The 27,779-nt window shown below is 41.5% G+C and overlaps 1 protein-coding gene across 1 annotated transcript in view; it reads right to left on the minus strand.

Moving 5' to 3' along the window:
• The window catches only part of LOC126428424 (uncharacterized), a 118,223-nt gene that overhangs the window by 26,844 nt on the left and 63,600 nt on the right, over window positions 1-27,779 (minus strand). The window contains exons 7-8 of the mRNA XM_050090351.1: window positions 23,787-23,966; window positions 8,144-8,368 (exon numbers count right to left, since the gene is read on the minus strand). Coding sequence (XP_049946308.1) covers window positions 8,144-8,368; window positions 23,787-23,966 — 405 coding nt within the window. The remainder of the gene's footprint in view (window positions 1-8,143; window positions 8,369-23,786; window positions 23,967-27,779) is intronic.

Genomic DNA, 27,779 nt, shown 5'->3' on the forward strand with positions numbered 1-27,779 from the left:
GTGGCTTACACGAGCTGTGCATAGAAATCTAAGGCAATGTACCCCCACAAACCCACCAACAAACTGTCAGATCCCCGATATGCAGAATCAGTGATGTATATCATTGCAGAGGACAAACAAGCTATTAAGCAAGTGGACATAATGTTTTAGCTCGTCAGTGTATATGTCAGCTTAATTGTTAGACATTCTCGGAACACACATTAAAATAAATTTGCAGCAGTCTTTGAAAAAGTTTTATCTATGTGAATGTACATATAAACAGAACAATATTTATTGCTAATCGATCATTGGTATATAACTTGCTTCTGTCATTTAGGCATTTTGCGGCATTTCAACTTGCACACGAAAATGACTAGAAAGCCGAAATCATTACTGTGTGAAATAATAGTAATTGACAGTTCAATGATGGAAATTTCTTTTGAAACGTTTGTGTATGTAGCGGCAATGCCAAAAATGCACAGTTATAATTGTGAACTTATACACTCATTCCCTTTCTGAGCGAGTCGATTCCACTTGAACTGTTTATTGCAGAAACAGCATTTCTCTACTCTTATTCATATTTTCATTATTATTATTTATTATTATGTGCGATTGGACCCATACGGATCACGCAAAGCTTTTCCGATTCAATTTTTTAATTCTCCGAACTTCTCTCATTCTTTCCCCATGAATTCTCTTTCTTTCCTCTGTTCATTTTGTCCCCTGTCTCTTGCAAACTTCCCAACTATTGATTTTTTGCCTGTATACATTTCTGTTTATAACTTCTGAAGAATTTATTTGTGCATTTGCTAGATCTGTTTTGGTTTCTTGTATCCAGGGTATGGTTTTCAATTTTTCAATGTATATTAAAATTTTGTGGGAGAGTCTGGGTGTTGGGAGTCTGTGGATATGACCGTAAAATTTTAGTCTTCTTTTCCGGATGTCTGCGGCGAGGTTAGATAATTTTTCTGTAGTTTTCCGAGACTGTAACCTGTATCCATCTTCCGTTCTTTTTGGGCCAAGAATCTTTCTGATAATTTTGCGTTCCTCTTTCAGGATGCCTTCCAGGTCGCCTTTTCTATGGAATGGAGTGTGAGTGTTTCGCTGGCATATAGTGCTTCGGGCTTGATTACTGTATTGTAGTGTCGTATTTTTGAGTGAATGGAGAGACACTTTTTATTGTAGATGTTGTGGGTTTTCCAGTATGCTCTTTTCAGTTTTTGCAGTCGAACTTTTTGTGCAGTTTTCTCTCCCCCTGTGGGTTCTAGGACCTCGCCTAAGTATTTAAAGAATGGAACTCTCTCAATTTGTCCATATTTTGTAGTCAGTTTTTGAGTTTCAAATTTTGAGCAGATGAATTTGGTTTTTTGGAAGGAAATTTGTAGCCCAACTTTTTCGGCGCATTCTTTGAGAATGTCTATCTGTTTAATTGCTGTGGTCTCGTTTTCTGCTAGAATGGCCACGTCATCTGCAAATGCCAAGCATGAAATTTTAATACCATCTTTAGATCTTCCTAGTTGTATAGGCTTCCAGTAATTTTGATTCTTCAGTTCTTTTTCCCATTCTCGGATGACTTTGTCTAAGACAAGGTTGAAGAGGAGTGGAGACAAGCCGTCACCTTGTCTGACGCTGGTTTTGATCAGGAAGGGCTCTGATATTTCACCCAGGAATTTTATCTTAGAAGTTGTGTTTGTGAGCGTTTCTTTGATAAGGTTTAGGGTTTTCGGATCGAGTCCTAGCTCCTCAAGGATAATAAAGAGAGATTGCCTATCGACTGAATCATAAGCCTTTGCGAAATCAACAAAGGAACAAATGATCGGACTGTTTCTGACTGCTTTGTATTTTAGTGTTGTCTTCAAATTGAAAATTTGTTCTGCACAGGATCGGTGAGGGCGAAAGCCAGCTTGGTATTCACCAATACTGTGTTCGAGTTGTTCTTGTGTTCGTTGAAGAAGACAAGCTGAGAGGATTTTATAAGTGACTTGGAGAAGGGAGATTCCTCGATAGTTGTTTGTATCTGCCATGTCTCCCTTTTTATGCAGTGGATGAATTAGGGCACATTTCCAATCTTCTGGTAGTTTTTCTGTCTGCCAAATGTCTGTGATGATTTGAGTGAGTTCTTTGAGGGAATTTGGTCCAAGATTTTTAAGTAGTTCTGCAGTGATATTATCTTCTCCGGATGCCTTGTTGTTTTTCAGTCTATGAATATGTCTTTGGATCTCCTCTAGTGTAGGTGGTGGGGATTCTGGATTTGTGTAGATAGCAGTTTCTTGAGGGAATCTTGAAGAAGGTTCAGGGCAATTGAGGAGTCCGGAAAAGTATCTTGCCAGCTCCTCACAATTTTCCCGATTTGTGAGCGCTAGTTTTCCATCTGGTTTTCTGAAACATAGATTTCGTGAGCCGTATCCATTGATTCTCCCAGCAAAGGTCTTATAGAAGTTTCGTACATTATAGTTACGGAAATTTTCTTCAATAGACTCACACTGTTCCTTGAGGTACTTCTACTTCCTCTTGACTTGTCTGATTGTTTTTGCCACTATTTCATTATTACAGAGGTAATACCTACAGTTTTATATAGAAATAACACGTCTACCATATATAAAAACACAGCATTAATGTAGGTAATATTCACATCAGGGACAATACCGCAAAATTTTATACACGATGGACGCTAAGCAAAGTCTGGATGAAGTTTGCTCTTTTACCTTAACGACATTAATAGTGAGTTACTAAGTCCTACCAAGTACCTACATGTATTTTCTGGTGGGTGCCCCAGCCAGAACAAAAATAACACTGTTGTTAGATTTCTCCAAGCCCTCATTGCTACTGGAAGATTACAAAATGTACAATATTATTTTCCCATACAGGGTATTCTTTCATGCTATGTGATCGTGATTTTGGTGTTATAAAGAGAGAGATTCACACACCATCCAGAATCTATTCGCTGATTGAATATGTATAATTAATAGTAGCTTTGAACAAGAATAACAGATTGACTGTTAAAATGGTACAGGCAGTGAACAATTTAGATTTTCACAATGGGTGGTGGCCAAATTACTTCAAGAAACCAGTACTTCCAGTGAAGTCTAGGGGAAGAATAGTGAAAAAAGGTCAAAAAGTAACATTCCATGTAAGTGAATTTATGGAGTTTTAATATGAAGATCATCAAAATGGACTCATTGTTCATAATTTTAAACTGTTGCTTTCTACAATCAACTGCCCTTTGTTGCCATGTGCTCCAGCTTTTTCACAGGGCTATATGGAAATAAATGAGGAGAAACTGACATAAGGAAACTGCAGCCATATTTACCAACAGAATATTGTGACTTTTATGATGACTACTGCCTACACCATTCACAACAGCTGGTGACAAATTATTTTAATAAAGCTCCATACACATATAAATAAGATTTTTTTATCTTCTCATTCTTTATTCAGTTTCTAACAGTGTAGCTTTATGATGTAACAGAAATGTCTTTATTTCTAACAACGAGTTCCATCTTGAAATTTGTGAGTCATAAACATAGTAATTTTTTTGTTTACTAACAAGGGAATCTCCCCATCGCACCCCCCTCAGATTTAGTTATAAATTGACGCAGTGGATGGGCCTTGAAAAACTGAACACAGATCAATCGAGAAAACAGGAAGAAGTTGTGTGGAACTATTAAAAAATAAGCAAAATATACAAACTGAGTAGTCCATGTGCAAGATAGGCAACATCGAGGATAGTGTCAGCTCAGGAGTGCCGTGGTCCTGTGGTTAGAGTGAGCAACTGCGGAACGAGAGGTCGTTGGTTCGAGTCCTCCCTCGAGTGAAAATTTTACTTTCTTTATTTTCGCAAAGTTATGATCTGTCCGTTCGTTCATTGACGTCTCTGTTCACTGTAATAAGTTTAGTGTCTGTGTTTTGCGACCGCACCGCAAAACCGTGCGATTAGTAGACGAAAGGACGTGCCTCTCCAATAGGAACCGAAAACATTTGATCGCAAGTTCATAGGTCAACCGATTCCTCCACAGGAAACACGTCTGATATATTCTATATGACACTGGTGACGGCATGTGCGTTACATGACAGGAATATGTTGTCGACCCACCCAACTTGCACCTTGGCAAATGGGTAAAAAGATTCTTCTACCTTGCTCGATTTAGGTTTTCTTGTGGATGTGATAATCACTCCCAAAAAAGTGATGAAAACATAAGAGTTTGTCACATAAACTGCAACAAATGAATGCAACAGTTTTACAGTCGCACAGTTTTCCCTGTGCTCTGTCGAAACATATGTTTTTTACGTTTTCAAATGTTTCCGTGTGTAGACCGTCAAATCCTGCATATGTCCAAGCAAATTTGAACATGTCCTGGAATTTTGGAGAGCGAAGTTGATTACGTGTGAGTGCCTGAACTTTGATAATTGTCTGAAAATAAAAAATTAAACTTTTCACTCGAGAGAAGATTTGAACCAAAGACCTCTCGATTCTCAGCTGCTCACGCTAACCACGGGACCACGGCGCTCGTAAGCTGATACTCTCCTTGATGTTGCCTACCTTGCACATGGACTACTCAGTTTGTATATTTTGCTTATTTTTTTCATAGTTCCACATAACTTCTTCCTGTTTTCTCGATTGATCTGTGTTCAGTTTTTCAAGGCCTATCCCTGTGCCAACTTATAACTAAATCTGAGGGGGGTGCGATGGGGAGGTTCCCTTGTAAGAACCCCTGCCGTAGGATAGGAAAAATGGGTCCTGTAATCTGTTAGCAATTTAAAACTTTCTGTAGTAAGAAGGAAAGTTTCTAAATTCATTACAGACTACTAAAATCGATTTACTGTCTTTTGTTTTCTTAGTCATTACCATTTATTTCAGGAAAAAGAAAAGCGCTTCTCCGTCACTTTTAAAAATTTCTGTAGCCTTTTGTATTTGTCTCATAGTATCGAAAAAAATGTAAAAATATTTGCACTTAGCAGTAGATAACTAACTAGGAAAAAAATTCATAGCTCTCCTCACTGGATTATCCCTTACAGAATGTTTTTCTCATCACCTGGAGAATGTGACTGAGGGGAGAAGTGTTGTTTCAGAAATAAACAATTCACTTGTACCTGACAACAGACAAGTGAGCTGCAGTGGAGAATCAGGAGTTGGGTCTTCGAGTATACAGAGATGGCAAGTTTGGAGATGATGTCACAGGGCTCAATCGCGAGTTTACAGTGAGTGCTCATATCTCTCTCTCTCTCTCTCTCTCTCTCTCTCTCTCTCTCTCACACACACACACACACACACACACACACACACACACACACATATGCAGAACTCTTCACACACATGGCACGGCCACTATTGTTGGTGGGCGGAAAGGCTCAATTGTGGAAGTGTGCAGAGAGATGGCTGAGAGAAGATGGCTGCCAGGTGCAGCAACACAGAATGCAATGTGGGAGAGTAGAAAGCAAAGAATGGGAAATGACTCTGCAGGCATGATAGGAGAATCACAGATATGTGTGACACTGACGTGGGAGGAGGGAAGAGGATAAGCAGTTGATGACAGACACTTGCAAATGATGAAACTGTGGGTGCTGTGGGAATGAAGAATACATCGCAGGGAGAGTTCCCACCTGCACAGTACAGAAAAGCTGGTGTTTCTGGGAAGAATCCAGATATCATGGGCTGTGTGGGCATTACTGAAGAAGAGCATACCAAGGGCTGTGGCACGGTCAGCAACTGGCTGGTCTGGCTGACACACTGCACCAGTTAGGCATCGGTCATTTGTGTGCACGGACAGCTCGACCGTGTTCACATCCACACAGAATGCTGCACAGTTGTTGCAGCTATGTCAACGGACCACGTGGCTTTCAGAGAATTAGGTGGGTTAGAAATACCTGTGATAGGACTGGAGTGGGTGATAGTGCGAGGACATTGGGGTAAGTCTTGCAACAATGCCTATTGCAAGGGTATGAGAGATGGAGAAGGTATTCTTTTACATTGTTTTTTAATTCTGGGGTTTTGAATTTCCTGTCTGATGTCTACCACCAACCTGTTACAGACTTCCATATCAGAAGTTTTGCAGATGTAAAATATAGATGTGAATTTCAGAGTTCATCCTGATTTCACTTCTGTTATTAGCCACAAATACCAATAAGGAGTATGTTTATTGGCACCAAGGGCATTCATACAATACTTTGTGTGGTGGAGGCACGGAGGGGGTTGGTTGGTTGGTTGGTTGGTTGGTTGGCTGATTTGGGAGAGAGGACCAAACAGCCAGGTCATCAGTCCCGTCAGATTGGGGAAGGATGGGGAAGGAAGTTGGCCATACCCTTTCAAAGGAACAATCCCTGCATTTGCCTGAAGCAATTTAGGGAAATAATTGAAAACATAAATAAAGATGGCCAGTTGCAGATTTGATCAGTCATCGTCCTGAACTTGTGTGCACGTGTGTGTGCGTGTGCGTGTGTACGGTGAGGGGGGGGGAGGGGGGGGGGGGGGGAAGTTGAACTAGACCTGGAGGTTTGGAGTATTTTCAATACTTTGGAAGACAAATGGCAACTTGTAAGCAGCTATTAAAAAGTTCCAGTTCCAACCCTGTTAAAAACCTGCTTAATACTGATTAAAAAGGCACCTGATTACATTTTTTTCCCCCCCGTTTCCCAAGAGCCAGGCTCATGGGTGTGCAGGGGTAAGCATACAGCTCACAAGTGGTTAGTCTAGGAGTACGGTTGTAGCTCACTGTCGAGGACAACTGTCCACAGGCACAAGTAGTGAGTGGCTCCGAAGAATGTGGTGTGATCTTTGTGCCAAAGGATTACCCGGCCTACATAAAAACACATACTGACTGCAGGTGAGCCAAAGGGCACGCGCAGATCCTGCGCACTGTTGGGCAGCATTTGATCAGTACGCTATACAGTGTTCTGGAAACAGATCGATTATAAATTTTACACAATATTCTTTCACACACATCTGAAAAATAAATATTATTGGACCTTAATTTCACTGAACCTGGATATTATGACCTAATATACTATGGAGTGAAATTATGCTAAGTGTGTAGCAAGTGCAAAGATGACAAAACTGGGCTTTTGGTTAACTTATCCACATGACAACAATACAAGGAAAAGACAGAGTGCTATGTACCATAAAGATGACATTTTGAGTTGCAAACAGGAACAATGGGAAGACACTTACACATTAGCTTTCAACCAAAACCTTCTTCACAAAAAGAAACACAGAAAAAAAAAACACACACACACACACACACACACACACACACACACACACACACACACACACACACAAGCAAGCACATCTCACGCACACGATTACCATCTCTGGCAGCTTGGACTGACGGCGAGGGGAGGAGAGGGGATGACGGCGAGGGGAGGAGAGGGGATGACGGCGAGGGGAGGAGAGGGGATGACGGCGAGGGGAGGAGAGGGGATGACGGAGAGGGGAGGAGAGGGGATGACGGAGAGGGGAGGAGAGGGGATGACGGCGAGGGGAGGAGAGGGGATGACGGCGAGGGGAGGAGAGGGGATGACGGCGAGGGGAGGAGAGGGGATGACGGCGAGGGGAGGAGAGGGGATGACGGAGAGGGGAGGAGAGGGGATGACGGAGAGGGGAGGAGAGGGGATGACGGAGAGGGGAGGAGAGGGGATGACGACGAGGGGAGGAGAGGGGATGATGACGAGGGGAGGGGATGACGGGGTAGAAGGAGGGGGAGGGGTGAGAGGGAGGGGGGAAGAGAAGTGAAGGAACCACTGTCAGCTGTGCCATCCAGACACAGTATTTACTGCAAGTAAGCAGATTATCTCGGCACACTCCCCAGCCGACTCACATTCCCACCTAGCACCACATGTCTGCAGCCCCTGTCTACATCCTCCACACTCAGTAACTTTATAGGGCGAACGTTGTTGTGTATCCACATTGCCCATCAACATGAATCAGTTATACGGATGTGTGGTGCCTGTTCTTTCCAACATATCCGAAAGAATAGACACCATGCATTCATATAATCAATCTTCTCCTTATATTGTTGATATTCCAAATTGAAGCTTCCACTGTTTGATTTTACCCACATGCTAATTATTACCCACCTGGATGCCAAGGAACTTCACATATGCAGCTTCATCCAATGTGTACTGACTGATGTCTACCTCTAGTACAAGTGAGGAGTGACAACGGTACCTGAGGTTTATCAGCCTGTCAGGGAACTTGGCGAAGGGCACAGCTCGGACGTTGCAGGAGTTGAGGTTGAGGCAGCGCAGATTGGTCAGGTCGAGGATGCAGGCGAGGCCCGGCTGGAGTTGCGACAAGTTCATCTCCTCCATGAGCAGCGCACGCAACACTGGAAGCCGCGCGAGGTACGGCATCAGGGCACCACCCAGTCCTTCACATGCCGACAGGTCCAGGCTGCACAGACAGACAGTGACGTCTAGAAAGAAACAACATTCTGTCTACACAGAAGAGTGACTGACATACTAAAACAATTTTACACGAGAGACTCTGATCAAAATCGACTACTCATGGTGGTTGCACATCACGAACCACACTGTAAATCTGCCGCTAATCCTTTTATGATTGGATCGGTGACACTGATATGCAGTAACCAATAATCAATTGATTTTGCCAAGTGTAAATTTTTAAAATCTATATACAAGGTGCAGCCCAAATGATCCTGTAATACACCAGTAAATAAAATTACAGTCTATCCTGATCTCTCACCCCCTCACTACCTTCAAAATAGCCCCATTGGGCCTCTATATACTGCTTGCAGAGATTTTTCATGAACTGAAAGCTCTCTGCAATGCATTTTTTCAAGAGTGTGTAGTATCACTTGTGAATCGGCTAAAGTCTCCTCAACTGTGTAGAATCTTCAGTCTTTTAACTTGAGTTTCAATCCTGGGGAACTTAAATAATAATAATAATAATAATAATAAATGCCTATAAATATCTAGGATACAGACAAATAATAGGAATAGATAATACAAATATTAAAGAAGAACTAAAAGAAAAATATAGACAAAGACTAACGAAAATACTGAAAACAGAATTGACAGCAAGAAACAAGACAAAAGCTATAAATACTTATGCTATACCAATATTGACCTACTCATTTGGAGTAGTGAAATGGAGTAACACAGACCTAGAAGCACTGAATACACTTACACGATCACAGTGCCACAAATATAGAATACATCACATACATTCAGCAACAGAAAGATTCACATTAAGCAGAAAGGAAGGAGGAAGGGGATTTATCGACATAAAAAACCTACATTATGGACAGGTTGACAATTTAAGAAAATTCTTTATAGAACGAGCAGAAACTAGCAAAATACACAAAGCAATCACTCATATAAATACATCGGCTACACCATTGCAATTTCATAACCACTTCTACAACCCTTTAGATCACATAACATCAACAGATACGAAGAAAGTAAATTGGAAAAAGAAAACACTACATGGCAAGCACCCGTATCATATAACACAGCCACACTTCAATCAAGACGCATCCAACACATGGCTAAGAAAAGGCAATATATACAGTGAGACGGAAGGATCAAACAATAAACACCAGATATTACAGCAAGCATATTGTTAAAGATCCCAATACCACAACGGATAAATGCAGACTTTGTAAACAACAAATAGAAACAGTAGATCACATCACAAGCGGATGTACAATACTAGCAAATACAGAATACACCAGAAGACATGACAATGCAGCAAAAATAATACATCAACAACTTGCCATACAACATAAACTAATAAAACAACATGTTCCCACGTACAAGTATGCACCACAAAATGTACTGGAGAATGATGAATACAAATTATACTGGAACAGAACCATTATAACAGATAAAACACCACCACATAACAAACCTGACATCATACTCACCAATAAAAAGAAGAAAATAACACAACTGATCGGAATATCCATACCCAATACAACAAATATACAGAAGAAAACAGGAGAAAACATTGAAAAATACATCCAACTGGCTGAGGAAGTCAAGGACATGTGGCATCAGGATAAAGTTGACATTATACCAATTATACCATCAACTATAGGAGTCATACCACACAATATCCACCAGTACATCAACGCAATACAGCTACATCCAAACGTATATATACAACTACAGAAATCTGTAATTATTTATACATGTTCAATTACCCGAAAGTTCCTAAATGTAATGTAACATATACCGTACAGTTAAAAGGAAGTCACGCTTTATCAAGATCCGCGTCACTTTCCATTTTTAACCAGACATAACGTCTGAGAAAGAAAAGAAATAATAATAATAATAATAATCGCTCAGTGCCAGGTTGGGAGAGTACGGCAGACAGGGAACAATTTTTAATCTGCTTTTCACCAGAAACTGCTGGATGATCAGTGTAGTGTATAACCAATCGCCCATGCGCTACTTTTCCAGGTTTTTTTCCTTACGTTCTTCCTCAACTGCCTCAGAGCATCATTGTAGAACACTGCATTGATGGACTGACAAGAAGGGTCAAATTCCTTATGAACAATTATTTCCATATTAAAGGAACAGATGAGCATGGATTTCACAACACTCCTCACTTGCCAGTCTTTCTTGGCATGAGGTGATTATGGACTCTTACACTGTGTCAACTGCTCCTCGGTGTCATGATCACAGCTTTCATCACCAGCAACAATCTTCGAGAGAAAGTATGATTCACTTTCTAGCCTTTCATGAAGTCCTCTGCAGACTTGTGATGCTGTTTCTGCTAATTGCTGAGAATTTGCAGACCAAAGTTTATGGCAATCCATCACTTTTGCAGTTCATTGAATGAAATCCTCCTGACACAGCCATAAGACAACCACACAAAATTGCATGTGTTCCGGATGGTCTGTCTACAGTCTTCCAGGAAAGTATTTTGTACAGCAGCGGCATCTTTAAGAGTGAAGCCAGTAGATGGTAATACTGAGTGAGGATCATCATCACATGATGTTCTACCATTTGGAAAATGTTTGAAGCAGTTGTAAGTCTGACTCTGACTTAAGGTGTCTTCCCCAAATGTTTGCTTCAACATGTTACGTGTTTCAGCCACAGTTTTTCGAAGTCTGAAATAATTCAAAGTCTGAAACAAAAGTTTATGCACACACATTGTTCCTGGACACCCAACAATGTCAATTTCACAAAACATGCAATACATGACAATGGGAACTGTGCATAAAAACTACATGCAATCACCTATCAAAAAGCCACTTGAGATACCGGCTCATGAAGGTTCAAAAAATGGTTCTGAGCACTATGGGACTTAACACCTGAGGTCATCAGTCCCCTAGAACTTAAAACAATTTAAACCTAACTAACCTAAGGACATCACACACATCCATGCCCAAGGCAGGATTCGAATCTGTGACCGTAGCAGTCACGCAGTTCCGGACTGAAGTGTCTAGAACCAAAAGGCCACCGCGCCGGCGGCTCATGAAGGATATGAGGTATCACCTGGTGGTGTTTTGTCATACTTGCTACACTCCAGGGTCTACACAAATATTTTGGGAGCTTTTAGAGAGCATCTGTTAGTTGCTGCAGGCTCCAGTTGCCATTTCTATAAAAATGGACTAGTACTTATTTCTAATTACAATGTTGTTGTTGTTGTTGTTGTTGTGGTCTTCAGTCCTGAGACTGGTTTGATGCAGCTCTCCATGCTACTCTAACCTGTGCAAGTTGCTTCATCTCCCAATACGTACTGCAACCTACATCCTTCTGAATCTGCTTAGTGTATTGATCTCTTGGTCTCCCTCTATGATTTTTACCCTCCACGCTGCCCTCCACTGCTAAATTTGTGATCCCTTGATGCCTCAAAACATGTCCTACCAACCGATCCCTTCTTCTAGTCAAGTTGTGCCACAAACTTCTCTTCTCCCAAATCCTACTCAATACCTCCTCATTAGTTACGTGATCTACCCACCTTATCTTCAGCATTCTTCTGTAACACCACATTTCGAAAGCTTCTATTCTCTTCTTGTCCAAACTAGTTATCGTCCATGTTTCACCTCCATACATGGCTACACTCCATACAAATACTTTCAGAATCGACTTCCTGACCCTTAAATCTATACACGATGTTAACAAATTTCTCTTCTTCAGAAACGCTTTTCTTGCCATTGCCAGTCTACTTTTTATATCTTCTCTACTTCGACCATTATCAGTTATTTTGCTCCCCAAGTAGCAAAACTCCTTTAGTACTTTAAGTGTCTCATTTCCTAATCTAATCCCCTCAGCATCACCCGACTTAATTTGACTACATTCCATTATCCTCGTTTTGCTTTTGTTGATGTTCATCTTATATCCTCCTTTCAAGACACTGTCCATTCCATTCAACTGCTCTTCCAAGTCCTTTGCTGTCTCTGACAGAATTACAATGTCATTGGCGAACCTCAAAGTTTTTACTACTTCTCCATGAATTTTAATACCTACTCCGAATTTTTCTTTTGTTTCCTTCACTGCTTGCTCAATATACAGATTGAATAACATCGGGGAGAGGCTACAACCCTGTCTCACTCCTTTCCCAACAACTGTTTCCCTTTCATGCCCCTTGACTCTTATAACTGCCATCTGGTTTCTGTACAAATTGTAAATAGCCTTTCGCTCCCTGTATTTTACCCCTGCCACCTTCAGAATTTGAAAGAGAGTATTCCAGTTAACATTGTCAAAAGCTTTCTCTAAGTCTACAAATGTTAGAAACATAGGTTTGCCTTTTCTTAATCTTTCTTCTAAGATAAGTCGTAAGGTTAGTATTGCCTCACGTGTTCCAACATTTCTACGGAATCCAAACTGATCTTCCCCGAGGTCCGCTTCTACCAGTTTTTCCATTCATCCATAAAGAATTCGCATTAGTATTTTGCAGCTGTGACTTATTAAACTGATAGTTCGGTAATTTTAACATCTGTCAACACCTGCTTTCTTTGGCATTGGAATTATTATATTCTTCTTGAAGTCTGAGGGTATTTCGCCTGTCTCATACATCTTGCTCACCAGATGGTAGAGTTTTGTCATGACTGGCTCTCCCAAGGCCATCAGTAGTTCTAATGGAATGTTGTCTATTCCCGGGGCCTTGTTTCGACTCAGGTCTTTCAGTGCTCTGTCAAACTCTTCACGCAGTATCTTATCTCCCATTTCGTCTTCATCTACATCCTCTTCCATTTCCATAATATTGTCCTCAAGTACATCGCCCTTGTATAAACCCTCTACATACTCCTTCCACCTTTCTGCCTTCCCTTCTTTGCTTAGAACTGGGTTTCCATCTGAGCTCTTGATATTTATACAAGTGGTTCTCTTCTCTCCAAAGGTCTCTTTAATTTTCCTGTAGGCAGTATCTATCTTACCCCTAGTGAGACAAGCCTCTACATCCTTACATTTGTCCTCTAGCCATCCCTGCTTAGCCATTTTGCACTTCCTGTCGATCTCATTTTTGAGACGTTTGTATTCCTTTTTGCCTGCTTCATTTACTGCATTTTTATATTTTCTCCTTTCATCAATTAAATTCAATATTTCTTCTGTTACCCAAGGATTATCTGCTGCCTTCACTACTTCATCCCTCAGAGCTACCCATTCTTCATCTACTGTATTTATTTCCCCTATTCCTGTCAATTGTTCCCTTATGCTCTCCCTCAAACTCTCTACAACCTCTGGTTCTTTCAGTTTATCCAGGTCCCATCTCCTTAAATTCCCACCTTTTTGCAGTTTCTTCAGTTTCAATCTGCCCCTGGAAATGTCTTACAATTTAAAACCTGGTTCCTAAATCTCTGTCTTACCATTATATAATCTATCTGATACCTTTTAGTATCTCCAGGATTCTTCCAGGTATACAACCTTCTTTTATGATTCTTGAACCAAGTGTTAGCTATGATTAAGTTATGCTCTGTGCAAAATTCTACAAGATGGCTTCCTCTTTCATTTCTTCCCCCCAACCCATATTCACCTACTATGTTTCCTTCTCTCCCTTTTCCTACTGACGAATTCCAGTCACCCATGACTATTAAATTTTCGTCTCCCTTCACTACCTGAATAACTTCTTTTATCTCGTCATACATTTCATCGATTTCTTCATCATCTGCAGAGCTAGTTGGCATATAAACTTGTACTACTGTAGTAGGCATGGGCTTTGTGTCTATCTTGGCCACAATAATGCATTCACTATGCTGTTTGTAGTAGCTTACCCGCACTCCTACTTTTTTATTCATTATTAAACCTACTCCTGCATTACCCCTATTTGATTTTGTATTTATAACCCTGTAATCACCTGACCAAAAGTCTTGTTCCTCCTGCCACCGAACTTCACTAATTCCCACTATATCTAACTTTAACCTATCCATTTCCCTTATTAAATTTTCTAACCTACCTGCCCGATTAAGGGATCTGACATTCCACGCTCCGATCCGTAGAACGCCAATTTTCTTTCTCCTGATAACGACATCCTCTTGAGTAGTCCCCACCCGGAGATCCGAATGGGGGACTATTTTACCTCCGGAATATTTTACCCAAGCGGACGCCATTATCATTTAATCATACAGTAAAGCTGCATGTCCTCGGGAAAAATTACGGCTGTAGTTTCCGCTTGCTTTCAGCCGTTCGCAGTACCAGCACAGCAAGGCCGTTTTGGTTAATGATACAAAGCCAGATCAGTCAATCATCCAGACTGTTGCCCCTGCAACTACTGAAAAGGCTGCTGCCCCTCTTCAGGAACCACACGTTTGTCTAGCCTCTCAACAGATACCCCTCCGTTGTGGTTGCACTACGGTACGCCCATCTGTATCGCTGAGGCACGGAAGCCTCCCCACCAACGGCAAGGTCCACGGTTCATGGGGGGGCTAATTACAATATCACACACAAAAATCCAGTTTTCATTGCAAATATAAATTCTTCATTACTAGTCCTTTATACATTGTTACGTTGTTTAAATTAAAACATACAAATTATTTTTTTTCAACTCCATGTATTTTACTTATCTTTTTAAAAAGGACGATAACAATAAATGTAGTAAGCATCGAGTTATAAGCCTCCTGGAGTCAGCCTATAAATTATATGCCAAAATCCTGAATGCAAGCCTTAAAAGTATCACAGAAAAGCTAATCTCTACACAACACTCTGGATTTAGAAAAGAATGTCCAACTATTCACAATGGAATTACGCTGCGACAAGTTATAGAAAAGAGATGAGAGTTCAAGAGGGAAATCCACCTTGCTTTTGTGGATTTTCAGAAAGCATTCAATAATGTGAATAGAGAAATGCTATGGAATATCGTGGCTGAAATGGGGTTATCCATGTCACCTCATAAATGCCAGTAAGACTCTATACACGAACATCAAAATTGATATAGATATGGGAAATATAACACCAAAGCCAATGAACACAAACAAGTGGTTAATTTATATATATACATATACACTGACATACGTATTCCACGAGCACATCAAAAAAGAAGGAAAATAGGAAGAAATGGAAGGAACATGTAGACTGTAGGGGTGGTGAAAGATTCCTGATTAAGGCCCTAAATTATACATGCACACTGGAAGAAGAAATGTAGGAATACCATAAAAAGAGACGAGTCCCAAACAGGCAATTTGCCTAATACATGAAGTGAAGAAGAAGAAGAAGAAGAAGAAGAAGAAGAAGAAGAAGAAGAAGATTCAAGGAAATGCTTGTTAAATATGCAACATTATTTTAATAATTTAGCACAGCTGAAAATCGAACCCAGGCTGCCCATGTCACAGACCAGCACGATATTTAGCATTCTGAACTTCACATACCATATATATAAAACAACACAAAAATCCAATTGTCATGTTGTCTCCTAGTTAGATGTGACAGCTGAAGTCTTTTGTTACGTGATGGGCACTAAACATTTTTGAAAAATATATAGGTTATATATAACTAAATTGTAAGAACAATTATTGAAGAAAAGTAGAAATTACCAGACTACATTTTCTTCTAGCATAAATTGTGCAAGCAGGTAAAGAAGTTTTACACTGCTACTCCCAAGATAACAGTCAACTAGAAAGAAAAGCAGAATAATAAAAGGGTAAACCAAAAATAAAAGGGCTTTACTTAAAAAAAAAAAAAAAAACTATTCATTGAAAAGTAAAAGGCAAATATAAACAATTTAGGAAAAGACAGATTGTTACTTACTGTAAAGATAACACGGTAATTTGCAGACAGGCACAATTAAAAGACATTTGCACTTAAGCTTTCAGTCACAGCCTTTGATAGAAAAAGAAAGAAAAACCCCTGCCATTCATTCACATACGTAAGCACACCTCTTGCACAAATGACTGCCACACCTGGAAGCTTGGACAAGAATGCAACTGCCAGAGTTGGTGGTCATGTGTGCGTGAGGTGTGGTTGTTTGTGTGATCAATCTTTTCCTACATTGTTGACATTCCAACCTGGAGGTTTCATAGGCAAATATAATTTACTTTCCTATGTATTTTTCTCATTTGGAAATACATTTTTCTCACAAGAAGGAAGGTATTTCATTCCTGCATTGTGGAAAGAATGTGGTTGCATCAGGAGGCAGTTGTGCACAGATCCCTCCTCATGTTCAAATTCTTGTCCTCCTAGAGCTTCTTTAAATGGCCCAAACCAGTGAGAATCACAGTGTGACAGGTCCAGGCTGTGAGGAGGATAATCCAAGTTGTGAGCAGTGTCTTTCATCAAGTTTTGAGACAAGCAGAGCCGCAGTACAGAGCATTATTGTCTACATCTATATCTACTTGATTACTCTGCTATTTACAATAAAGTGCCTGGCGGAGGGTTCAAGGAACCACCTTCAAGCTGTCTCTCTACCGTTCCACTCTCAAACAGCATGTGGGAAAAACAAGCACTTAAATTTTTCTGTGCGAGCCCTGATTTCTCTTATTTTATCGTGATGATCATTTCTCCCTATATAGGTGGGTGCCAACAAAATGTTTTCGCAATCTGAGGAGAAAACTTGTGATTGAAATTTCATGAGAAGATCCCGTTGCAATGAAAAACGCCTTTGGTTTAATGATTGCCACTCCAATTCACATATCATGTCTGACACTATCTCCCCTATTTCACGATAATACTTTTTCAATATCATCCATCAGTCCCACCTGACGCAGATCCCACACCACACAGCAATACTCCAGAATAGGGCGGACAAGCGTGGTGCAAGCAGTCTCTGTAGTAGACCTGTTGCACCTTCTAAGTGTTCTGCAAATGAATCACAGTCTTTGGTTTGCTCTACCCACAATATTATCTATGTGATCATTCCAATTTAGGTTATTTGTAATGGATGTCCTCTCAAATCAGCTGGTCACATCTTTTGTGGCACTATGTGGCCCTGATGTGGTTTGCCAGTTCACAGTAGTAAGCAACACCAACTGTGTGTCACTTGTGCAAAAAACACAATGAGCAAAATGCTTCGCCTATAGAAGCTTTCACTGGCGCTGTCTCACCTTTTCTCCACCACACCGTACTGGTTGGATTCAACTCGAGAGTGTACAGTGGACCAATGTTTCATCACAGGTGACAGTCTGATTCAAATATACATCACTTTCATTCGTAAACCTGGCTACAAGCCTCTGATAGACCTCCAAACATCTCAATTTGAGATCTGCAGTTGAAAGGAGACGGACCCACCTGGCACAAACTTCACAGAACTTTAGGTCATTTGTGGTGACTACTTGACAGCTCCCATAACTTATTCTGACCTGTTCTGCAGTTCCAGATACACACAACTGTCCATCATTCTCAAGAATGGCTCTAACTGCACAAAAGTTTTCATCTGTAACACTGGTCCGAGTATGGCGATCGTGTTTCTGATTTTTTACTCATTCTCATGCTGTCCTTAACTCTTTATGCCAGGCAAACAAACGAGTCCTTGACAGTGTTTTTTCCTCAAACTGTGCAGTCATTCTCTGCAACACTTCCATAACTTTAACTCCTTCACAAACAAAGAATTTTATACTACGTTTTGCACCTGTTGCTTTGACATCATGATCATTACTGATGAACAGGTTGAAAGTGCGGAATGGCCAGCTCTCCCCACTTATGGCAACTCTTCCCCCCAAGTAAAGAAGAAGCACGGGTCCAGCCCTACCAGTTGTAAATGCTCAGGAATAAAAATCCTGTTTATATATTTACTCTCATATTTACTGTCCACTGATACAAATTCAAAATCTGTAGCGAAATACAGAGGGCTGGTCATGAGTTGTGATCAGATAGATCAGTCAGTAGAACATTTGCTTGCTAATGTCAAAATCCTCTAATCTGCCAGGCAATTTCACATCAGTGCACACACTGCTGCAAAATGAAAATTAATCCTGGATTATCATCACTGCAAGATACGAGGGTCGGTCAAAAAGTAATGCCTCCCATTTTTTTTCTACTTAAAGAAATTAAGTTAAGTGAAAAATTTGAATTTGGCGTCATTCCTCAAACCTTCTTCTGCAATCCACTGCAGTAGTAACTTTCTGTGTCAACAGGTGGCAGCACAGCAGAAGTTTGTAAGATGGCCGACATCGATGTTCGTTTGAGACAGCGTTGTGTGATTGAATTCTTGAATGCAGAAGGTGAAACGCCCATACGCATTCATGAAAGACTGAAGAAGGTGTATGGTGTTGTGACAGTGGATGTCAGCACTGTTAGACGATGGGTTCGTCGTTGTAAGGAAGCTGAAGGGCAAACACCGTTGACTGACGAAAAGCGGAGCGGCAGGCCGGTGAGTGCAGTGACTCCACACAACATTCAGCAAGTTGATGACATCATTCGTGGTGACCGTCGGGTGACTGCAGATGAAGTGTGTCGCATTATTTCTCTTAGTAAAGGCAGTGTGATCACGATTATTAAACAATTGGGGTACTCAAAAGTTTGTGCACGGTGGGTTCCAAGAATGTTAACCGATCAGAATAAAGAGGCAAGGAAAACAATAGCCTCCCAACACTTGCAGTGCTTCCGTTTGGAGGGAGATGAGTTTCTGAAAAAAATTGTGACCGGGGACGAAACATGGGTGCATTTTTTTGAACCCGAATCAAAGAGGCAGTCAATGGAGTGGCGTCACACAAGCTCGCCGAGGAAGAAAAAATTCAAAACTGTGCGATCGGCAGGGAAAGTTATGGCAACAGTTTTCTGGGATACAGAGGGTGTGATTCTGGTTGATTTTTTTGGAGCAGGGATGCACAATAAATTCTGTTCAGTACGTCACAACCCTCAACAAACTTAAAGCACGTCTTCAGCGAGTTCGCCCAACAAAATCAATGGCAGATGTTGTTCTTTTGCATGACAATGCAAGACCACACACCAGTCGTCACACCTCTGACGAGATTGTCAAAATTGGATGGGAAGTTTTGCCTCATCCCCCATACAGCCCTGACCTGGCACCATCAGACTTCCATCTGTTCGGGCCACTAAAAGAAGCTCATCGTGGGATTCATTTTGAAGATGAGGAGGCCGTCAAAACATCCGTGCGTCAATGGCTTAGTAAGCAGAGCTGTGATTTTTACCGTGCTGGGATACATGCCCTTGTTCAAAGATGGACCAAAACTGTAGAGATGGGCGGAGATTACATTGAAAAATGACAAAATGATCCTCAATGTTGTGGTTTTCAACCTATGTAATTGCATTTAAATTTCCTGACAATTAAACGTAGAAAAAAAATAGGAGGCATTACTTTTTGACTGACCCTCGTACTTAATTCTGTTACTACATTTTGACTTTTTGTAAGCTGGACAATCTCTCAACCTCATTTCCATTCTTCAGTTCAGGAGCTACTGCACAGCAGCCAGCACTCTTAACTTACACATTGTTGGCATCGGTGTATGCAACAACTAAAATTGGTTTTAGGTGTACAGTGACCATCTTCGGATTCGGAGCTTATTAGTGGCATTTTGTTTAAAATATAATGAGTGTGCAGTCTTTGGTGAAGGAAAATTGGCACAACATAAAGAAATTACGAAATATAGGGAAATGATTCATTCATTTTGAAGGCTCTACATTTTGCAAAATATTAAATGTTGAAATATGACTGATGTATGAACAGGACAATTAACTCACCATGTATACATTTTGCACTCTATAAATGTTCTACGAGTGCCCGTCTGGTCACAGAACGCAGATCAAGTTTGTTCCATAGCTAATGTAGCAACAGGCTGTAAGTAAGCATCACAGTAGGATTGACGTGTTCTCTGAGCTGTTCTAGTGTTCCTGGCAGTGGGGGTACACAAACAAGGTCCTTAATGTACCCCCAAAGGAAAAAGTCAAGGCATTAGCTTAGATAACATGGGGGGGGCAACATCTTCACCACTATCCCCAATCCAGCAATGCAGTAGTTTGTCATTTAGGTAGGAACTGTTGGGTCAGTCCAATATGGATGGAGAGACAGAGAGTAATATGCATGGAATCTCATTTACTTAACCTCCTTCTGAGAGTCCAAATAGTATTCTACACTAGTCCATTACACAGACACACTCATCAAAAACAATCACAATAACAGAGAGGCAGACTAGTTAGGCTGCAGAGGCTCCAAGTGAACTCCACAACTAGACTGGCTGGCATCGGTGTGGCGTCTTCTGAAGGTGGTTCAGCGATGGCACTACTCACGTGTGCAGCAGTGGCTGCGTCTAAGAACTGGCTGTGGATTGGCACATTAATCACAGGTGTTACTACCAACCTCTGGACAAAGAGTGCCCGGCATAGTGTCGACAGAGTATGACACCACAGCAATGAACACTGATGGTCCAATTAACAGGTGCTTCATCTTATTGATGAAGTTGTGGAAACAACAACTGTAACATATCCAGGTCAGATATACCAGTCATAGTCTTCTCACAGAAGAAAAATGGTCCACACAGTTTCATCTGTGACATTGCACGATGAACAGTAACCTTTGGCGAATCTCATTCGTGCAGCACAATTTCATGAGGATGTTCAGTGCCCCGACACTCTCACATTGTGGCAATTAACGTTTCCACATAAATGGAAGGTTGCTTCAAAGCTGAATGTCAGCTTGGAGGCAAAATGTTCATAATAAAGTGCTTCCTGCATTGTGATGCAAAACTGAAGGCACCAGCCATAATCTTCCAATTTTAAATGTTGCACAAGGTGTAAACGATATAGTTCAAAATTTAACGGCCAGCGCAAAGTCTTCCACACACTTTCCTACAGTATTCGAAGTTCGTGGCTTGCGTGGACCATTGATTTTCTTTTTTTTTTAATTGCATACAGAACTTTCCCTCATCCTCTCCTCAGTTGCATCTAGCACACTTGATCAGCTTATATAGTGGAGATGGTGAGTAGCAACTATCCTTCAATAATATTGTTACATTCCACCCTGGATTTTCCATTGTTTGATTTTTGACACTTGATCAAGCAGTAAATTCTGTTTAGAGAGAGAACTTTAGTCCCTTAATTGTTGATACCAACAAACAATGCTCTGTTTACATAGTGGTTCTTTCCCACAACTCCTACCTAACATATACTTCACTGTTACAACAAATTCTTGCTGCACTGTTATAACAGATAAGCATCTTGCATATTCCAACACACAGAAACTCTTTTCTTGCTTTGTCAAAAAAATTTTAGGCCTGCCAATATTGGGCACAATGCTAACTCAATGAGTTTTCAGTTGTTTTCATGAAGAAAACTAATGGATCTTTTACAATATCCTTATAGTTCTTGTGATCATGCATAAGTCTGACTGGTGGAGTTAAGCAACTGGTAGCACTGATGATATTATTTAAATGTCATCATATAAGCGCCACTACTACCACTTAATGAGTTGCAAAATATTCTGTTTACCATACACGAGGATAGTTTGAAAAGTTCTCGCAACAGAATAGAAAAAAAAGTAGTTACATCACAAACTTTTTTTATTTTTCAATGTAGTCTCCTTGTAAATTAGTGCACTTTGTTCAAAATGGTTCAAATGGCTCTGAGCACTATGGGACTTAACATCTGAGGTCATCAGTCCCCTAGAACTTAGAACTACTTAAACCTAACCAACCTACGGATATCACACACATCCATGCCCGAGGCAGGATTCAAACCTGCAACCGTAGCGGTCACGCAGTTCCAGACTGAAGCGCCTAGAACCGCACGGCCACCACTGCCAGTGTGCACTTTGTCCAACAATGTTCCAGTGCCTTGATTCCATCTCGAAAATGAGTTTCCTGCAAAATAGTTGTCAACTCTGGCTATCAATTCTTCTTTTGAAGTGAATCTTCATCCATGAAGCAAACTTTTCAGTATTTGAAAGAGATGGAAGTCTGACTGAGCCATATCAGGTGAATAAGACAGGTGTGGCAACAATTCATACCATAGTTCATGTAATTTTGCCAGGGCAACAGCACATGTGTGCGGGCAGGCATTGTCTTGATGGAAGATGACTTTCTTCCTTGCTAAACCTGGCCTTTTTTCGCACATCTTTTGTTGCAATTCGTCCATTGTTTGCCCAGTGGGGAGATAATCTACAAACAGAATCCACTTTACATCCCAGAACACTGATGCCATGACCTATCCCGTCGAAGGAATTGTCTTTGCTTTCTTTGGCGGCAGAGAATCGGCATGTTTCCGAAGCTCTGACTGTTGTTTTGTCTCTGGGGTAGAGTAGTGCACCCAATTTCAGCTGTGGTCACAAACCGGTGCAAAAAATCCTGTTCATTTCTCCTAAAATGGGCCAAAAATTGTTCCGATATGTCTGTTCTCACGCGTTTTTAATCCAGCGTCAAGAGTCACGGCACCCATCTTGCAGATAATTTTTTCATTTCTAATTCTTCAGTTAAAATGTGATATACCCTTCCAGACGACATCTCGCAAGCATGAGCAATCTCTCACACTTTAAATCGCCGATCCTCCGTGATCATTTTGTGCACTTTTCCAATGATCTCTGGAGTAGTGACATCCTGGCTGACCGCAGTGCGGATCGTCATCTAAGCTCTCCCGACCAAGCTTTCAATTTATTTGTCCACTTGGCAGCAGTGTAATATGAAGGAGCAGAGACCCCCCAGTGTATTCTGGAAATTGGCATGAATGTGCTATGCTTTCATACCTTTCTTGGCAAAGTGCTTAATCACTGCTCAAATCTCGATTTTTTCCATCTTCACAAATCCCTATGCAGAAACAACAACAGAGCCACGTCACCACCACAGCTCTCTTCCAAGAGCACTCACGTGGATGTGGCATATGTTTAAAGGCAACAGTACAATGAACATCATGTGAACAACTTGTTGCACTAGAGCTGACCTCTTGTGGTGAATCTGAAATCTTTTCAAACCATCCTCGTAGCAAGGCCCTCTATGAGAAAAAATGTAAATGATCTGAACTTGTTTGTAAATTTGTTGGAAAGATAGTTACTTTTAATACAAGAATTACAAATTTATCAATAACAAGTTATTCTTATTACTACTCATGACATTCTACTTGCCTCTGCCATCAAGTTGGCTGATGAAACTGCTAGACAACATTTAACTTGTGACAAACTTGCTCTCCTACAATGGAAAGTCCAGGGTGGACCTTGGTTGGGCCTTAGCTGCTGGAGACAGTATCCATACATGCATGCGGGTGCACATACACGTGCACGCACTTTTATCCAAATGTATTTACACACACGTACACACACACACACACACACACACACACACACACACACACACACAAACAAGCACGAGCGTGTAGTGTGTGTGTGTATAAATACAATTGGATAAAAACTCAACAACTGCAACAACTGTGTTGTAAGAAATTGTACTTTATTAATTAAAGCATTGTCTACTCCATAAGCAACATTTATGCTCCACAACAAAAAAAAACCAGTCACCAGATCTGCTTACAGTTGCAAGCATTTGAGATGATGGATCTGCGAAAATGCTGCATCAGAAATCCGAATAGCGTGACGCAGCCTCAGCTCCCGCAGAACAGGGCATCCCAGGGATATAGCGACTACAGCGTCGTCTTCCAGGCCGTATCCGTCCCACAGATCCAACAGCTTCAGCTTCGACAAGCCTCCATCCCTAAAACACAAACACTGCATTGAATTATCTTACGTAACAAGCCAGAAAGTTCTTGTACTTCAATAAGGCTAATTCAAGGTACAGTGCATTGTTAATCGACATGAAGTTGGTACTAATGGTGACAGAGCAACGAAGATTTAATTTCCAGTTTAAAAACTGGAGTGAACATTCATCAGTATGGTGTAGACCTAAAAAACTGTGGCATCCGTGGGCAAGCAGGTGAATGGATACAGCTGTACCTAAACAGCAGACAATTAGCATGCTTAATTCATAGTACTGCTTCCATTACAATGTAGACATGCTAGTCACAATTGTTTCTAAAGGGAAATCTGTACATCGTAGGCTTTGCACATTGAAATAATTCAACAGCTGCAACTGAAAATCTGTGAATGGACCAAGACTCAAACCTCGATGCTCCGCTTCTCTAGAATGGTTGCCTCAACAAACCTCTACCATCCGAACGTGCTTCCCATTTGACCCTGTTCATTTTCCCCTTGCTCGCAGCCACACTGTATTCCCACAAGGGGATGAACGGCAGTATGCTTTTGCATTGAAATAGTCATACACCCATTGGGTGTATCTAAACAATTACACACTAAGGTGACATAGGATATGGAATATCTCCTACTATCATGACGGACCTCCTTTTGACCAGTGTAGTATGGCAACTTCATGTGGTATGAACTCAACAATTCGCTGAAAGCTCCCTACAGCTGCCTCTAATTGCCAGTGTTGCCGGTGCAGGATTTTGTGCACGAACTGACTTCTCGATTATGTCCCTGAAATATATGCTGGGATTCATGTTTGGTGATCTGTATGGCCAAATCATTTGCTCGAACTGTCCACAATGATTTGCGAACTAATTGTGAACAACTATGGCCCGGTTACATGGCACATTGTCATCCACAAAAATTCCACTATTATTTGGGAACATGACATCCATGAATGGCTGCAACCAATCTCCAAGTAGCCAAACATAACCTTTTCCAGTCAATTATTAGTTCAGTTGGACCAAAGGACCCAGTCTACTCCTGTAAACACAATCCACACCATCACGGAGCCACCAACAGCCTGTACAGTGCCTTGTTGACAAACTGGGTCCACGGCTTTGTGAAGTCTGCACCACACTCAAACCATACCGTCAGCTATTGTGAACTGACATGATAACTCGTCTGACCAGGCCACAGCTTTCTAGCCCTCTAGGGTCCAACTGATACAGTCCTGTGCCAAGGAGAGGCACTGCAGGTGATGTGCTGTTAGCAAAGGCACTTGCATCGGTCATCTGCCGCCGTAGCCAAGTTTTCCCACACTGTCCTAATGCATACATTCGTCACATGTCCCACAACGATTTTTGCAGTTATTTCATGCAGCGCTGCTTGTCTGTTAGTACTGACAACTCTATGCCAAAGCTGCTGCTCTTTGTCGATAAGTGAAGGTCATCGGCCACTGTGCTGTCTGTCGTGAGACGTAATGCCGGAAATTTGGTATTCTCGGCACGCTATTGACACTGTGGATCTCACAATATTGAATTCCCTAACAATTTATGAAATGGAATGTGCCTCTTGCTCAAACTACCATTCCACGTTCTATGTCTGTTAATTTCCATCGTGAGGCCATAATCATGTTGGAAACATTTCCACATTAATCACCTAAGTACAAATGACAACTCTGCCAATGCACTGCCCTTTTTATACTTTGTGTACATGATACTGCCACAAGGTGTATATGTAGATATCGCTATTCCACAGCTTCTGTCACCTCAGTGTATGTGTGACGAAGTGTCTGTCTGAAAGAACAGACACCACACATGTACACTTGTTTCTGACATGCCACGTACACTATTTGATTGAAAGTATCCACACACCCCTGTGTAATGCAGGCGGACCCGACAGTACCGGGCTATTACAAATGATTGAAGCGATTTCATAAATTCACTGTAGCTCCATTCACTGACATATGGTCACGACACACTACAGATACGTAGAAAAACTCAAAGTTTTGTTCGGCCGAAGCCGCACTTCAGGCTCGAGAGCGCAGCGAGACAAAATGGCGACAGGAGCCGAGAAAGCGTATGTCGTGCTTGCAATGCACTCACATCAGTCAGTCATAACACTGAAACGACACTTCAGGACAAAGTTCAACAAAGATCCACCAACTGCTAACTCCATTCAGCGATGGTATGCGCAGTTTAAAGCTTCTGGATGCCTCTGTAAGGGGAAATCAACGGGTCAGCCTGCAGTGAGCGAAGAAACGGTTGAACGTGTGCGGGCAAGTTTCACGTGTAGCCCGCGGAAGTCAACGAATAAAGCAAGCAGGGAGCTAAACGTACCACAGCCGACAGTTCAGAAAATATTACGGAAAAGGCTAAAGCAGAAGCCTTACCGTTTACAATTGCTACAAGCCCTGACACCCGATGACAAAGTCAAACGCTTTGAATTTTCGGCGCGGTTGCAACAGCTCATGGAAGAGGATGTGTTCAGTGCGAAACTTGTTTTCAGTGAGGAAGCAACATTTTTTCTTAATGATGAAGTGAACAGACACAATGTGCGAATCTGAGCGGTAGAGAATCCTCACGCATTCGTGCAGCAAATTCGCAATTCACCGAAAGTTAACGTGTTTTGTGCAATCTCACGGTTTCAAGTTTAAGGCCCCTTTTTCTTCTGCGAAAAAAACGTTACAGGACACGTGTATCTGGACATGCTGGAAAATTGGCTCATGCCACAACTGGAGACCGACAGCGCCGACTTCATCTTTCAACAGGATGGTGCTCCACCGCACTTCCATCATGATGTTCGGCATTTCTTAAACAGGAGATTGGAAAACCGATGGATCGGTCATGGTGGAGATCACGATCAGCAACTCATGTCATAGCCTCTACGCTGTCCCAACTTAACCCCATGCGATTTCTTTCTGTGGGGTTATGTGAAAGATTCAGTGATTAAACCTCCTCTACCAAGAAATGTGCCAGAACTGCGAAGTCGCATCAACGATGCTTTCGAACTCATTGATGGGGACATGCTGCGCCAAGTGTGGGAGGAACTCGATTATCGGCTTGATGTCTGCCGAATCACTAAAGGGGCACATATCGAACATTTGTGAATGCCTAAAAAAACTTTTTGAGTTTTTGTATGTGTGTGCAAAGCATTGTGAAAATATCTCAAATAATAAAGTTATTGTAGAGCTGTGAAATTGCTTCAATCATTTGTAATAACCCTGTATAAAAGGAGATGGAGAGTACTGTGTTGTCAGCAGGGAAGCGCCAACAGGAGGTGGGGTTGGTCAGAGGGCTCAGTGGCTTCAAACATGGGAAAAATCACTGGATGTCACCTGAGTACCAAATAGGTCCAAAACATTTCAACAGCTCTAAAGCTGCCCAGTTCAACTGTTGGCGATGTGACTGTCAAGTGGAAATGCAAAAGAACAACCGACAACTGAAGCTACACCGAGACGAAGCATACCTCATGTACTAATGGACAGGGACTGCTTAGCACTGGGGAGGGTGCTTGAAAAAAAAAAAATCAGAGGGAGGAATCACTTGCGAATTCCAGTGTACTACCAGCAGCCCAGCTAGCACGACGACTGCGCATGAGTAATTAAAAGGAGAGGGGTACAGTGGTAGAGCAGCTCCTCACAAGCCACACATTTCTCTGGTCATTACGAAGCGATGCCTGATGGGGTGTAAAAAGCAACACTGTCCAGGGATGACTGAAAATAATTGATTGGGGTGACGAGTCAGACTATACCCGCAATCGGCAACTGGTGGACCGAGATACATGTCCGGACCACAGAAGGCCAAAAACTGAACAGCCAAAA

Source organism: Schistocerca serialis, chromosome 12, assembly GCF_023864345.2.
Source record: "Schistocerca serialis cubense isolate TAMUIC-IGC-003099 chromosome 12, iqSchSeri2.2, whole genome shotgun sequence".
Taxonomy (NCBI): domain Eukaryota; kingdom Metazoa; phylum Arthropoda; class Insecta; order Orthoptera; family Acrididae; genus Schistocerca; species Schistocerca serialis.